Here is a 17,224-nt window from a genome sequence, read left to right on the forward strand (position 1 = left end):
ATAAACAAAATGGGCAAGAATACCAAAAATTTAAAAAAAAAAAAAAAAGTAAGAGTAGGGGGCTTCGCTCCCTGCTCACTTTGCTCGCAGTGGTAAAGTCAAGCACACCTGACTGGTACAAATTATTTATGCCTATTTTATTTGTTGAATCTTACCTAAAGGAGTGTGCAGCCGTTCAGCTCTTGCCTCCGTGATGCGACTGGTGAGAGCACGATGCATTCCCTCCGCACTGATGTGCAGCAAATGTGCGGCCCATTTGATTTCCGCATCGGAACCGATTTCCACTCCCTCCTGTCCGTGACGCAGCTGACGGCGATGGAAATAAACGTTGCCCAAATGCAGTACAGCTGCCAAAACGCGAACAATTCCCTCACGTTCGCCCTCTGTAACGCCCAAGACTTGCATGGCACTCAAAAGTGATGCCCAATCCACCCGACCCGAAGCACAATCCGTAGCACCTTGATTCAGATAGAAATACTTGTCCGCTTCGAGTAAACCGTATTTGGATCTTTCACTTTCACTTAGACCACCCAACATTTCATAAAACACATGATAATTGCGTTCACCGGGTGCTTGGGTGACAATTCTTGACTTTTCCAGCAAATATTGCGTAATTTTGGCACCCACAATGGCGCCACTTTTGAAATAAACCTCCAAATATTTGCCAAACCTTGAACTATTATCATTGCGTGCGGTTCGGGCATTACCAAAGGCCTCCAGTAATGGTGCTGCCTCCAAAATTTGCTCAGTAATGACGGCTGAGGCACTACCACCGCCCGGTACCACCGCTGCCAGGTACTGCATTACCAGTTTTGTGGATTCCGTTTTACCCGAACCGGATTCACCCGATATAACCACAACTTGAGGTGATGGTAGTGCCGCATGTGCCGCCGCTCCAATTGCAAACAGATGGGGTGGTAGTGCACCCAATGGACGGCCGGCATACTGTTTAGCCACCTCCAGGCCATAGGCATCCGGGAACATTTTGTACGGATTGACGGCAATCAATATGCTGCCGGCAAACGTGTAGATTAATCCCTTGTCATAGCGCAATCGCAGATTCCACAGCAGCGACGCCTCGTGCAGATCGTCGAGCAGTGTCATATCCTCCACTCCGCTGCTGCCCAAATCCTGGCGTGCTCTCAAACTGCCCTCGCCCGGCTGCAGCGCAAATGTTTGTGCCTGCAAACGGATTTTCAGAAAAAAAGCATAAGATATTTTTGTCACATAAATTAGAAATATTTTTATAGGAACTAAAAAACAAAAATTTTAAAACTTAAAAAAAAAAAATTCAATATAAAACTAATTGACAAATATAAGGTGCAGTTCGAATTTCGCAAAATGCCGCACGATAAAATTGTATCAGCCACGTTGTGTGAAAATTTCAAGCTTCTAGGTCTTATGGTTTGGGCTGAGCAGTTCTCTCCTGTTTATTTTTCTTCCACAACTCCTTCGTCTTCTTCTTCTTCACACAGTCTCATTTATCCCACACTCCATCCTTATCACCTTTCTCTGCTTTTACATCTGATCTTTCTTCTCCTTCTCCGAAAAGATATAGTTTCTGTCCTTCTCCTCCCTTCCTAAAGTCCTTCTAGGTCTTTTTATTGCATTGCGTTTCTAGCTTCTAGGTCTTATGGTTTAGGCTGCGCCGTTCTCTCCTATTTATTTATTTTCCACAACTCCTTCGTCTTCTTCTTCTTCTTCTTCACACTGTCTCATTTCTTCTCCACTGTATTCTTCTCACCTTTCTCTGCTCTAACATCTGATCTTTCTTCTCCTTCTCCGAAAAAATATAGTTTCTGTCCTTCTCCTTCCTTCCTAAAATCCTTCTAGGTCTTTTTATTGTATCAACTACGTTGTGTAAAAATTTCAAGCTTCTAGGTCTTATGGTTTGGGCTGCGCAGTTCTCTGATAATTATTTTTCTTCCACAACTCCTTCGTCTTCTTCTTCTTCACACTGTCTCATTTCTTCTCCACTGTATTCTTCTCACCTTTCTCTGCTCTAACATCTGATCTTTCTTCTCCTTCTCCGAAAAGATATAGTTTCTGTCCTTCTCCTTCCTTCCTAAAATCCTTCTAGGTCTTTTTATTGTATCAGCTACGTTGTGTAAAAATTTCTAGCTTTTAGGTCTTATGGTTTGGGCTGCGCAGTTCTCTCCTGTTTATTTATCTTATACAACTCCTTCGTCTTCTTCTTCTTCACACTGTCTCATTTCTTCTCCACTGTATTCTTCTCACCTCTCTTTACTCTAACATCTGATTTTTTTTCTTCTTCTCCGAAAAGATATAGTTTTTGTCCTTCTCCTCCCTTCCTAAAGTCCTTCTAGGTCTTTTTATCCTCAATCATCTACTCTTTACTCTCTTTTGAATATTGGGATTAACCTATAATGTATATATATCTCACATGTCGGGCCATAACATCGCTGCAGAGCGTGGAAAGTCGCTTCACAACCTGCGGATAGCGACACTTTAAACGACGCTGTCGACGAAGCAGCTGTTGCTGCTGCTGCTGCGGTGAATTCAGCGGTGAATTCAGCTGGAGTTGCTGTGGCGATAAATCCTCGAGATCCTCAAGACTCGCGGGTCGCTGGCGACGCAACACGTGCGGCGATAGGAGCGACAAGGATGGCGACTGGGCGGGACTGGGCGTGACGCTATTGCCCCGTTGCCAGGGCTCCAAATGGAAGCGTACAATGCGCATCTTGCTAACGGCACAACCCGGATCCAGCTGCAGAACCGGAGTTCCAGAGCAAACCGGACAAGAAACCGGAGAACTGATGAGCAACAACAACAACAACAATGTTTAAACGTTGTTCAACGCCGTCTCGAATTCAACTGAGCATCTGAAAGGAGCTCGGACTTCTAAGCCACAAAACATTGTCACAGTTTTCCCCCCCATTTTCCCCCCTTTTCCAACTATTTTCCCCACATTTGCTCAATGCTGTCTCCTCATCTTTTAAGCGATCGATTTAAACGCGTTTCTGTTTCTATTTCTATTTGGAGATTGGGCAGAGAGCAGCTGAGAGACAAAGCAGCTAACGGGATTGCATAGAGAGACAGAGAGACCAGACAGAATGCAGAAAGATGACACTTTTCTCAAGTGTTGCCAGAGCAGATTTTTTGGCGTCAAATCTAGCTTTTTTTTACGTTCAATTGTCAGAAAAAAGAAAAACTAGTTAGGGAAAAAAATCTACTTTGATTTCACTTAATTTTTTTTTCTTACATCTTATATAAAACTCTTTGTTCTGATTCACTCACTCACTCATAATAATATATAGTAATTATTTATACCATTTTTTTTTTTTTGTTAAATTTGAGAGCAGCTTAATTTAGAACAGGAACAAGGAAAATTGGTTTTAAGTTGTTAAAATTTTTAAAAGAATCATGAAACAAAACATCAGCTTTTTTTCAGATTTTTTGTTGTTAAAAACTTTAGCTTTTTATGGACTTTTTTCCACAATAAGCCGCTGTTATCCCCCTCTCTCAAAAGTGGGCAACACTGGTTCTACCAGGCCAGTTTTGGGTATCGAAAAAGAAAGAGAGAAGAACGGACAAACCTGTCGCACATTATTGGCTGATCTCAATTCAATTAAGAAATGATCTTCGTCTCTCTTTTTAAGCTGAGAGAGCGCCACTTTCTCCAAGCCTATAGAACCAGTTCAACTTGGATTCTTCTGCGTTAAATGCATTGACATTGCCAAAGAAGCAACACATGAGGCAGTGGCAACAACAACTATCGAGAGTGCTTCGAGACTTTATCGTCTAGACTTTCATTTACCATATTTATCAAACTTATCAAAAGTGTGCGCAACAAATAAACCAATTTTATCTTCAAACAATAGGTTGTTTGTCAAATAACTTTAATTTTCAGATGAATAAAATAAACTGAGAAACATGTTACTCAAGTACTGTGTTCTGTTTTCACATTATTTTTGATTTTTTGATATATTTTTAAAAAATCTTTAAAAGTTTTATTTTAACTTGATATAAATCAAACACTTTTAAGAAGAATGCTGTCCTTACAAAAATATATCTACTTTTAGGACATTTGTTATATTAAAAGCAACTTAAGGAGTACTTTCAATTCAGTTGAAAAATATTTTATATTTTATAATATTTTAATTTTTGATTAAATTTTAACCTATATTCAGACTTAAGAAACAAAAAATTGGATATAAGCTTTTTTTCCTGTTACAGGATACCTCATACATGAAGTAGGGTATCTCAGATTTTAACACTGATCTCTACAACTCTTTAGGGCTTTATATTAAAATAAAACGGAATGAAATGTCAGTTTAAAATTTGTATTAATTTTTTCACTGTCATTGCCCAGACAATATATGCATATAATTTTTTCTTTTTTTATCTAGCATGTTTTTCTGATCAACATTTCCCAAAAAATCATATTCTAAAGTGTTCTTACTGCTTGGAAAGCTCAAATATTTTTTCTTCATTAGGTTTAAGCACAAAAAAAGCTTCTACACAGCTTTCACTCATTTTGAAATGAGCTTTCGTGAGCTTTCGTGACAACAAAAGAGTCAGACAAAGTATGTCTCATCTGAGCAGGATATACACGGAGATGTGTGTGTTTGTGTGTAATTGTGTAAGTATGATTCAGGTCGAAGTACACTGAAAAAAAAGACCAACTTCTAAAATCAAGAACATTTTGCTTAAATATTTTGTTGTTAAAATAAGAACAAGAATAAAAATCTTAAATTGTTAGGAAAGAATAAATATGTACTATTTCATTAAAAAATAAATGGTGGCCCCGTGGCGCTTTGGTTAGAGAAACCGCTTCAGTTGTGAACCAGTAGGCGGCGGTTCGAGTCCCACTCATAACAAAATAAAATAACATTTATTAAATAACCAAGACAGAAAAAAATGTATATAAAATCAAAATTATAATTATAAATTTAAATTATTAATTAAATTATAGATCTAAAAATCATTTTTTTTTTTTTTGATTTTAATTTTAAGAACATTTATTCTTAAAATAAGAATTTGATTGTATTTGAAAAGTTCTTAAAACTAAGATGTATTTCTTAATTTAAGAATTTTATGTTTTCGAGTAATTTTTTGACCAAAATTCTTAGTTTTGAGATCAAAATCTTGATTTTACAACAATTTTTTATCAGTGTATATGAAGCCAGTTTGGGGATTTGTATTCTTGATTTCTTAACCAACAAAAACAACAACAGGAACGGCAATTGCAACGGCATCGCTAACTGTTTCCAGCTATTAGCCAAAGCCTCTGGCTGACAAACTGACAAACTGACTGACTGTCAGACTGACTGATGTTGTTCTTATTGTTGTTGTTGTTGTTGTTGAAATGACAGGCTTAATTGCAAAGGAAAAAGGAAACGGAGTCAGAAATCGCTGCCGGCACAATGCAATTAGATACCCGGAGATGAAGATGCAGTTGGAGATGAGAAGGCGAAGGAGAAGGAGACCAAGATGGAGCTGGTTCTGAGACTTGGCTTACATAGGTACAAAACACTTCCGTTTCAGTGCCAATGTGGCGTTGAGAATGCAAAATACCCTGTACATATTAAAAAAAATTTAAAACCAATCAAATCAAAACAAAAATAACAATTTAAAAATACTATAACAAGAGAAAATGTGAAAAATAATAATCAATATGTTTTCTCAAATCATTCTGAAATTAAATCATTCAGCTCACAAGGAAAAAAGGTGAAAGGATTAAAGCTAAAAATTAATTAAGTCCTACATTTTTCTCACAAAGTTTTAATAAATATTAAAGAAGTTACCGTTCAATTATCTTTATTTTTATCAATTGCCAATCACTCATTGGGTTATTCACTCTATATACGGATTTAGTTTATTAGGTTGCCCTTAACATACCCACTTTTAAACATTTAATGGGCACGAGGTATGCAAGTAACAAGAGAGAAGAGAGAAGCAACATGCCTTGAATTCCAAGTGCCAAAAACAAAGCAATTTGTGTTTCTTTCGGCGACAGGTGAAAATAGTGAAAAGCATTCATAAAATCTTTGCCAAAAAATAAAAATGTGTGTGAAATTAACAGTCAATAGTAACAGCAACAGTGACTGCCAAAAGCAAGCATCACAAATATGAATTATGAGTTTGAAAAAATAAACTTAAAATAAATATTTGGATGGTTAAAAAACTAAGATAGTATATTCAGGGTTGTGTTTTTTATAAATTCATATAAAAGTCTATATATATTTAATTTTCTTTGTCCCGACTTACTGACTGATCATTGTGGAGACCAAACCGTAACACCTAAAAGGCTGAAATTTTCACACAACATAGCTGAGACAATTTTATATTTAAATAAGACGGCGTTTTGGGAAATTCGAATTGCAATTAGTCTGCTTTGGCCTTAGAAATATATGTAATTTAAAATAATAAAAACTATGAGCTTAAAAAAATAAGCTTAAAAAAAATATTTAGATGGTTAAAAACTTAGATAGTATATTCTGGATTGTCACACAACATAGCTGAGACAATTTTATATTGAAATAAGACGGCGTTTTGGGAAATTCGAATTGGAATTAGTCATATACAGCTTTAGAAATATATTTAATTAAAAACAATAATAATTATAATAATTTGTATTTTATATTTAATATTTTAAGCTAATTCAAGTTGTGTGACACACTTACCTTGCCCTTGATCATGGCCTGGACAACAATCACTTGGGCAGCGCGATGAACTTCCTGGATCTCACCAGGAATGGGATGTCCCACTCCAGGATCGAACCAAACCAAATCCCCTTCGGCCCAATCCATGCTGCAATCCTAAGATCTCTCTTCAAGATCTCTCTCAGTTAAATCCAATTTATCTAAATAAATATTTTCGATTCTCTTTTAGTTTATCCAGTTGTTGCTTTCAATTGTCGTGTCTTCTTCTCGTCGTCTGGGGTCGGAGTCGAGGGGGAAATTGCGAGGGTTGCCCACAAAGTTTCAAGCTGCTGGCTGATGCATTGCTGTAAATACAAAGTGGCATATTTGGTTTTTGATTAGTTTAGGTTTAACATCAACTCGCAACATTTCACAGCCACCACAAAAAAAAAAACAGCAAACAGAAAATAAAAGAAAAAAAATACAAAAAAAAGCAAACAAATAAAAACATGACACCATAAAAAAATCACTTTTATTTATCAAATGCCACTGCCTTTGGCATATTCAACTCTAAGCAAGAAAAGAGAAGTTGCAATAGAGACTATACAATACAGTTACCCTGTAATACCCGACAATACAGATACCCTGTAAAATAATTAAATATATCATACTTCATAACCCCAGATTTATAAATATGTTTTAATAATTTTTTATGTATTTAACCTCTCTTTTAAAATTTGCATTTGAAAAAATGCCTAGGTATCGAAAATATTTTGCTTCACTTAAAAGAAAATTAAAACTCAAGGTTTTTTTTTTAATTTCTGAAATATTCGAAAAGTGGTTCTACTTTTTCATAAAAATAGTTCTTTCTTTATATTAAGACAAAATATATTTTTCTTTTAAATTAAGAAAATTTTACATAAAACAAAAAAAAGTTTAAAGCTTTAGTTTTCTTAAAAATATAATTTCCGAAAAGTTGGAAAATGTTTTAAAAAATTATAAAATATGCAAAATATCTTAATTCTTTATTTTTCTTAAGAACATGGTGATTTAGAGACTTGACTTTCTATATATTAAGATGAGGTAAAGTATTTTTGATTTTTTTTTAAACTGAGAAAAAATTAAATATAATTTAATATAAAAATTTCCAGCCAACTAAAAATTAAAATCTAAAATAAATCTTGTAATAAGAAAATATTGTGAATAAATTGTATTCTATTAAATTATATTTAAAGCATTTTTCTGTCTCTTAACTGTTACTCTATTATACCCTCTATTAACTGACAGTACAGGGTATAGGTATGCCGCAAATGCTTATCAGAAAGCTCGCTTGGATGCATTTGCTCAGCTCGTTCGGCATTTGCCATTCACAAGTGATTGTCACTGTAATGCCGACTGTTATTGTGTGTGTGTGTGTGTGTGTGTGCACAGTTCACAGTCACTGTAGGGTATTGCAACTGTCAACAACTGACGACAGACAAGACAGACGAAGGCCGCTCGCTGCTCAATGAAATTGAATGAAAGTAAGTAGGTGATTTTTTTTTCTTGTTTTTCTTTCACGCTTATTATTTTCATTATGATTTGTATTTGTTTTTCAGCACTTTTTCCCGCACCTTTTCACCCTTTTGCAGGGCTCATAAAATGCAACAACGAATATCATAAATTACTCATACACTCAAAATGACAACAGCAATTGTTTTGCAATTGCCAAATGCCATCACATCTCAAAAGATCCAGCAAAAAAACCTATTCACAAATTGCATACGACTGAATGCATTTACATATGAGATCACGATTTAATTTTAGCATGGATAGACAAATATATTTGATTTTTTTATGTAATATTTAACTACAAAACTTATTAAAAACATACTAAAATGTCAGAGTTAATTTGAATTTAATAAAACCAAAGAGACTAAACTTCAATTTAAAATAATATACCATATTTATTTTAAAGTTAAGTCATATAATTAAAAAATGACGGGAAAAATAATTAAATTATATCCAAATTGAACATGTTTCGTATTAATTTCATATATTTTATTCAAGATAATATACAAGGTTTAAGTAGTTAATTTAAATATTTCGTGAAAATACATTTTTCATATTTATTTTCAGATTTTGACAAATTAATATTGGAGTCGACTGTAAGAGAACAATTAAAAAGTACAAAAAAAATAAAAAAAAGATAAATAAATAAATAAAATACAATATAAAAATAAAAATAAAAATAAACAAAATAAAAATACTTAAATTATAAACAATCCAACAAACAATTAATTAAACATTAAAAAAATCAAATTAAAAAAATACAAAAAGACAACCTATCCTATTCCAATTCCCATTAAGTTAAAAAAAAAACAAAAATCATGTTTTGTTTAACTATAAAGCAAATTATATTTAAATATAACAATATTTAAATTTAACTTGAAAAAAATATTATATGGTAAATTATAAAAGTAGTATATAATTTACAAATTAAAAAAATATATATGTAAAAAAAACTTTTTATAGCTGCTGGATTAATTCAAATTAATTTTTTTTAAGTTCAGCATTCGATTCGATACGATTTAAAAAAAAAATTGAAATCGGTTGCGCTTGATATATTTTCATGCAAGAGAAATGCAACAGAAGCGTGTGTTAAATATTAAATTGGAAAATGAAAATGGATAAAGAAAAAATGGCAAAACAAAGTAAAGTTGAAAGTAAAATCGACAAATAAATTAAATGAGTTGCAGTTCGACAAACTGCGTCAATTAAAAGCGTTTTTATTTATCAGGATTGATATCAAGGCCCAAAATCAAAAATGCTGCAAACAATTGTTGTGTGTGTGTGTGTGTGTGTGCGTGTGTTGTGCGTGTGTGTGTGTGTTTATTAAATGAAATAATTAAACGGCGCATTTTTGTGCGTGTTTTAATAAAAATGGAAATTGAAAACTAAAAATGAAATTGAAAATAAAACTGAATTTATGATGATCTTATCAAGAGTTTCACTTTGTGTGTGTTTTTGTGTTTTTGGGGCGGCTGCCACGCCCTAAATTGAGGCACACCCAAAATCAAAACGTCTTCAAAAAAGAAAAATAAATAAACATATATGCGAATGCGTTGCCAAAAGAGCTGCGAGTTATGCCAAGAATCTGGCACACAAATCACCAACTAGACTGGCTCTTAAAAATACCACACACACACAGTCACACACTCATACACTCCCAGACACACACCTGTCGCATTTATAGCTTAACATTTATGCAGGTGCGAGTCTCCGTTTGTCTCGAGTATTTTGTCTCATAAAACACAAATTTATGACACACAAACAAACACACAAACACACACACGCACACACACTCAGCGTCGTCTTTAGAAATCGAAATTCTAAGGGATTTTCATTTTAAGCCATTTGGTCATGGGAAAAACTGACTTTAGGTTTGGTGAAATGCATTGCAAACGAAAGACTTAGGCAACAAACTTGAGCGCATTTCAAAAGACTTAGGCAACGAACTTGAGCAAAGGTTATCAATGGCAGTGTTGTCAGAATTTCAAGCTAAATGGCTCAAGAAAAGATAGCTATAAAAAGTTAAAAATAAATGAATATAAGTGTTTAAAGGTCTAATATAATTTAAAAAAAAATCAGATCATAAAATAAAAAGAATTTTTTTTATTAAAAAGAAAAGCTATAACCACTAAATCTTTACATTTATTGGATTCTAATAAAATACTTGCAGCAAAAAATTTTGTCTTTTCTTATCGTACCTACAAGAATTTTAGAATTACAAAACAAAATTTATAAATTACTTAACTTATCAGACAATTTGAAAAAATGTTTGCCTTGATTAATATATTTCAATGAACTTATTTAAACAAGAATTAATACTTTCAATATTTTACTTAAGAATGACTGTAAAATACATTCGTTAGAATAAAAAATCAATATTTATTTTTTAGGTAAGCAATTTTTCAATTATCTTAAAATTAAATAGCCAGATTGTTAGTTTTTGATTTTTTGAATTTCTAGCTACTTAATAGCTAATATGGCAACACTTATCAAACGATATAATCTGAACATGGCTTAACCTAAAACACATTAAGTTAGGGCTCATCAAACCCAACAGGAACCTTGAACCCACCAATGACAACAACAACAACAACAAAACAATAATAAAAAAGGTAGCAGGTCACATGGAGACAGTGAGTTCAAGAAACTTCTCACAGTCTCTCAAAATACCGTTTACAGCTTGACCACGCCTTCATTTGCATTTTTTTTAAACTGATAGCTACAATCAAAGTGTTTTATTTTAACTGTTTTAAGTCGTTTTAAAAGATCTTATCAAGTGATTTACAAATGATTTAAAATTATTGAAGTATGCATTTCACCAAACTAAACTTTATTATCAAATAAATTTAAATATTATAAAAAATATTTAATATATAAGTTAATATATTAAAATTCTTAAAAAAATATTTAAGAATTCAAACCAAAATGGTTCGATTGAAAAATACTACTGTTATTATTCATAAAATCCAATAATAACGTTTGAATGTACTCAAATTTATAAAGTTCTCGTTTATATGAGAAATTCTTTTAATTCTATTTTATTTCTATTTTTTTGAGCAGTCACAAGTGTTTTGCAATTTTGCTGCGTTGCTCATTGATTACACACGAGAACTTCCATTAAATTGCCTTTGTGCTGTTGTTGTTGTGGTGGTGGTTGTTGTTGTTGTTGTTGTTGTTGGGACAACATAGACATCGACATAGATATCGACTGCAGGCAGGCAGCGACGTCTTAACATTGGAATGCGGTCGAACTCGACTCGACAACATTTGTTGTAGAGAGAGAGCAACACTCAGAGAGAGAAAGAGAGAGAGAGAGACTGGGAGAGAGATTCCATATAAAAGGTAAAGGCAATCGTGGAAAAGGGAATGAATGACCGGCTGACTGATTAAGTGTAAATATATGAATGAATAAAAAAAAACCAAAATTTGTAAGTAAAAACTAAAATAAATAAAATATAAAATAAATAAAAAAATTTATGCATAAATAAATGATCATTTTTTCCTTAAAAATACAACTCAAAAAAGGCACAAAATTTATACACAGTTGGTGAAGAAAGAGTTTTTTTTTTTTTTTTTACATTTTAAAATAGTTAAGTTGTAGGAAAATTCAATATTAAAAATCCATGAAAAACATATATTTTTTGTAAGCAAAAATGTATAATTTTGTCAAAGCACTGCCTCACCGAACTGTAACATATACCAATTTTTTCCAAAAATTGAAAAACAGTTTTTATTTAAAAATTTTAAGTAAGAGAATATTATGATATTTAAATAAAAATTGAAATTGAAATTTTATTATATTAACACGAAAATAATTATTATTTGCCGTCCCTAAAAGAATTTCTTGATCTTTTAAAGTGAGTAGAAGTAAATGTTATTTTTTATTTAAAAAGAAACAAAATAATTGTTATTTACAGTGGCTAAGTTGAATGAATGAACACATGAATGACTGACAGCTGCCAATTTGAGCACTTGGACCACGTTCGTGTCTTGTTAGCCAAATCATAAAAAAAAAAAAACAAGTTATCCCTCTCACTCTCTCTCTTTCTCTCTCAGTGTCTCTCACTGTCTATTGACTTTGTCAATTCGTCAGCACTTGTCTTGGCCATTTAGCACAAATTTGTTGGCCAAATGCAAAGGCAAAGCCAAAAACAAATCCAACTACAAATCCAAATTCAGTGCGCGCATTAAACTTACAAATAACAACAATAAGCCGCCTTTGTTGCTGTAGTTTTTTTTTATTTATGTTTGCGTTTTTTTTTAGGTTTTTTTTTTGGGCATAAATATTTATGCTTGCCGCTAAACAGGTGAAAGTTTGCCTCACCAATGGTAATCAGTTACAACAACAACAACAATCACATTGGCAACAACAACCTTGATTTTGGCCATGGCTTTTTAAGTATTCTTGACCAGCATTTTTTTATACATATTTTTTTATATTTTGGGCGTCCGCATTTCATATTTAACATATTCATTTATTTATTTATTTGTATGAAAATCTTCTTGGCAAATTTCCTAACAAACTTGAATTCCCTTTTTGGCAGCTCATTAATTTAATTTTAAGCATTTATGCTATTCGTTCATGTTTTTGTAACTGGGTTAAATAGTATTATCTTTGAGAATCCTACAAAAAGAGCTGAAAACAAAACTCGAATCAATTCTAAACTGAACTGAAGGTGAAAGCGAATTCTTAGTTTTTAATTGGCCAAAAATATGGTCGAAAGTTCTCAATAATTTTGTATATTTTTTTGTCTTCATTCTTCGCTTTTATTTTTGTTATAATTAATCAATTAATAAAGCTGAAAGTCAAAGGTGAGAAGTGAAAAGTGGAATGTCCAAAAGGCTGAAGGCATAACAAATAACATAAATGAATAAAACAAAAAGTTCAGAAAAATTATTCGAATAAATAAGAAAATTACAAATAATACTAATTTTAAATCAAGTATTCAATCAAATAAAGTATTAATTATTAACAGCAAAATGAAAAAACTAAGTTTTTTTTTTTATTTACAAGTCATTTTTATTTTTTTATTTATATTTGTTTTTAATACTTTAATTTTTAAACTAAAACAAACAAAAATTATAAAATAATTAATTTTTTTGAGTAATTAAATGTATTCATATCTATTAGTAACTAAGCAATAAAAACTTAATTATGCAATTATTAAATTAAATTATTAAATTTACAAGTTATAAATATTGTACTTAAATTTTTGATCTAAAAAAACCATAAAATTATGAAACAATTAAATTCAAATAATATAAATCTCTTATTTTCATGTAATGGTTTAAAAATCATCTGAGAGTTCAAAGAATCTTCTTGAATTGTCCGACTTATCGATAGAGACATATTAATCAATTAATTTAAAATGTCGTCTGGCTCCTTTGTAGCCTCTTCTGCTTCTTCTTTTTTGTCTGGTTTCTTCTGACATTTTGAGTTATTGGCTGCATAGTGACTAGTCACATATTTATTTTTATTTATTTAGTTTTTTTTTGAGGATGCTGCTCTCTCAACTAAGCCGCTTAATGTCTGAGACACGCCCCTTTCCATCCCCTCTCTGCTGCCTCCTCTTTCCTCTAGCTCTTTCCCATTAACAGTGCGCCACGTTTATGTTTGTACACGCACAAATAGAAAAGTTTTCATGTAGAAAGAAGAAATATTTAGCAAGAAGTCAAAGTCGTTGTTGATGTTCACGATTTCACAAACAAACCAGGGCCAAGTCAAATAACTTGGCTATAAGCAAACTTGGCTAAAACTGCGACACACACATACACGCACACACACATGTACATATACATAGACACATTGGCAGTCGAGTGAGCCAAAAGGCCAATAAACCTTTGAAGAGACAACATAGAGCGCAAAAGATTGTGTGTTGTTGTTGTTGTTGTTGTTGTTGTTGCTACTCATCGATCACCCACATACACACACGCACACACACACACACGCCAACTGCAAACAAAAAAGGGAAATTTGCAGCAACAACAACATACACTCAGAGAAAAACGCGCGATTTTTAATTAACAAAAAGAATCCAAATTTTCCTTATTTTTATCATTCCAATTTCTATTTCCGAATAACAATTTAAGTATTTTCCAACTTTTAGATTCACAATTTACTTTCATAATTTTTTAATTTAATTTTTAAGATAGCTGAGCAGTAACAACAAAGAATAACACAAGAAAAACCCTCAAAAATTTTTAAATGAAATAAAAAAAACTAACATAAAATAAAATAAGGCAAATTTAATTTTAATGTCATTTAAATAACTTTGACGAATTTTTAAAATTAATATAATTCAATGTTAAACAAAATATTTTAGTTTAAATTTATCTAATGATGTCAAATTACCACTGACATTAAATATTACATTTTATTCAATAAAAAATATTTATGTTTAACATTAACACTATATTTAAATATAATGTGATAGTATTAATTTATAATTTTTTATCATTTCAGTATTAATTTTAAATATAATTTTTAGCTTAAAGGCATTCTTCATAATATTATATTTATTTTAATCAACTTTTTTGTGTTGACACTAAATAAATAAATATATTTTGTATTTATTTTTTATTCATTTTCTTTTTAAATAATAATAAAAATCTAAATATGACTTATTTATATTTACTATACATTTTTTCGCTGAGTGTTGAAAAAAAAAATTGTATTTGTTTTTACCATTGCATGCAAAAAGACAATTGAAAGTGCGAGACGACATTTGTTGTTGTTGCTGTTATATTTGCTGTTGCTGTCATGAAATTATTCTAAAAAAAAACAATTCGTGTTGAGATTTTTCAGTTGTTTTTGTTGAGTTGTTGTTGTTGTTATTGTCTAGGGTGCGCCGTTGTTGTTATTGTTGTTGTTTTAGCGAAGCATTCAACTAGTTGTGCGTTTACAGTTGTTGTCGTTGTTGTTGTTGTTGTTGTTGTTGTTGTTGCACGTTGCTTGTTGCCGCACCCGCAACATAAATAAGTTAAAAAAAAAGGGAGCCGCAATTGGGACGCCCCCGCAACGCGCAGCTGCAAATGTGGATGTTAAGTGGGACGCATTCGCTAACTGTGTGAAGTCTGCGTGGGCATTGCCAAGGCAAGTTATCGAAATGTTATCGCTGCGCAACTGTCATTTGAAACAACATTCTCTTAATTTTACAACATTAACAAATTTATGTAAATTTTTTAATTCGATAATTAATCGTTATCGATACATTTGATCGATAATCGATATAAAAAGTTTAGAGAATCTTATTTAAATTTAACATACACATGTCAGCTGATTTTATTTATCGTTAATTTTTCTATTTTATATATATCGATACATTTATCGAAGTATTTTTAGTTTTATAAAATGTGTCTAAGCAGTTTGCTTTCCTATTCATTGAATCCCTACTTTAAATCTATTTGATAGATGCTATCGTGGTTGTTATCGCTATCGTTAAGGTCAAAATATTTCAGATTTAATCAATTTAAGCAAAATATGTATTTTAGTTCATATTTCTTACCGTTAATCGATTTATTGCTAGATATATATATCAACTTATTTTTCGATTTACGCTTTGCTATATTTATCGATATATTGTCATTTGTAAAATAATTTGTATGTGCCTCTTAGCTTATTTTATTCAAGCTGTCATCATTTATTTGATTATCTAAGCGTTTAAGCAAAATATGTATTTTAGTTCATATTTCTTACCGTTAATCGATTTATTGCTAGATATATATATCAACTTATTTTTCGATTTACGCTTTGCTATATTTATCGATATATTGTCATTTGTAAAATAATTTGTATGTGCCTCTTAGCTTATTTTATTCAAGCTGTCATCATTTATTTGATTATCTAAGCGTTTTAAAACACGTTATCGGCATTGTTATCGTTATCTGTGTTGTTATCGCTATCGTTTAAGTGTGAAATCGCTGTTGTATACAACGAACTGCAATGCAGACAACTAAATTAAATTTCACTCGGATGGATTTGTGTCTGTTTTGTTGTTGCTTTTGTTGTTGTTGTTGCTGTTGTTGTTGCTGTTGTTGCTGTTGTTGTATCCGCTGTGACTAAGTATTTTGTTTGAATAAAGTAAAAGCCAATTAACATCTTTGTCACATTAACATACACTTGTGTCTGTGTCTCTTTTAATATTGCTTTTCTATGCTTCTCTTTGTTATGCATTTTGTGCTTATGTTGTTGCTGTTGTTGTTGTTGTTGGAGTTGTTGTTGGAGTTGTTAGCTCTGCTTAAAGCAAATAGCGAAGAAAGAACAAAAGCAGCACAAGAACGAAACGAAAGAAAACGCAAGAGAAGCGAAAAGCGAAAAAGAAAACAAAAGACTTAGGCAACGAACGTGAACTAAGAATGTTGCAAGAGAAGCAGGAGGGAAAAACAACAACAACTGTGTGTTGTACATACGTTGTATACGGAAGTGGCACACACACACACACAGAGAGAGTGAGAGAGAGAGCGAGAGAGAGAGAGAGAGCGAGAGGCAGTGGAGTCAGTTGAGAGTTCGATGCACTATGGGACAGAATTCTAAATTAATGCAGATATTAAATTTTTTTTTCTTTTTCTGAGAGCGTTACCATATTTTTTATTTAAAAAAAATATAAAGAAATAAAAATTATTTTTTTTAGCCTACTATAAAATTATTTTCAACTATCAAAAATAATTTATATGATAAAAACAAAAAAATAATTACTGTATTTCAATTTTTTGTATACACAATAAAGCAAAACTCCTTTTTTTAATTTATATTTAAAAAATCAAAAATAAATGTTATTTTTCAATTTTTGTATGGTTGCTTGAGTGAACCACACATAGTGAAAAAAAGAATTTTCACATTCTTATTTTCAAACTGCAGCTAAACTATTATTAATTATAATTAATAATTATTTTATTTCGCCTAAAAATGCCTTATCGATAACATTAATTCTATATTGCTATATGTAAAAAAAAAAAACAAATTAACATTAACAAATTGAAAAGTTCGAAATATTTTCTTTTTTTTGTTTGCTAATCTAGCAATATTGCCCATAGTGCGTCCCAGCAATTCCATAGTCGAGTGGCCAATG

At 31.6% G+C, this 17,224-nt stretch overlaps 1 protein-coding gene across 1 annotated transcript in view; it reads right to left on the minus strand.

Moving 5' to 3' along the window:
• The window catches only part of LOC117789525 (unconventional myosin-XV), a 50,935-nt gene that overhangs the window by 31,604 nt on the left and 2,107 nt on the right, over positions 1 to 17,224 (minus strand). The window contains exons 2-3 of the mRNA XM_034628560.1: positions 6,648 to 6,970; positions 156 to 1,182 (exon numbers count right to left, since the gene is read on the minus strand). Coding sequence (XP_034484451.1) covers positions 156 to 1,182; positions 6,648 to 6,773 — 1,153 coding nt within the window. The 5' untranslated portion in view covers positions 6,774 to 6,970. The remainder of the gene's footprint in view (positions 1 to 155; positions 1,183 to 6,647; positions 6,971 to 17,224) is intronic.

Source organism: Drosophila innubila, chromosome X (genome assembly GCF_004354385.1).
Source record: "Drosophila innubila isolate TH190305 chromosome X, UK_Dinn_1.0, whole genome shotgun sequence".
Classification (NCBI taxonomy): domain Eukaryota; kingdom Metazoa; phylum Arthropoda; class Insecta; order Diptera; family Drosophilidae; genus Drosophila; species Drosophila innubila.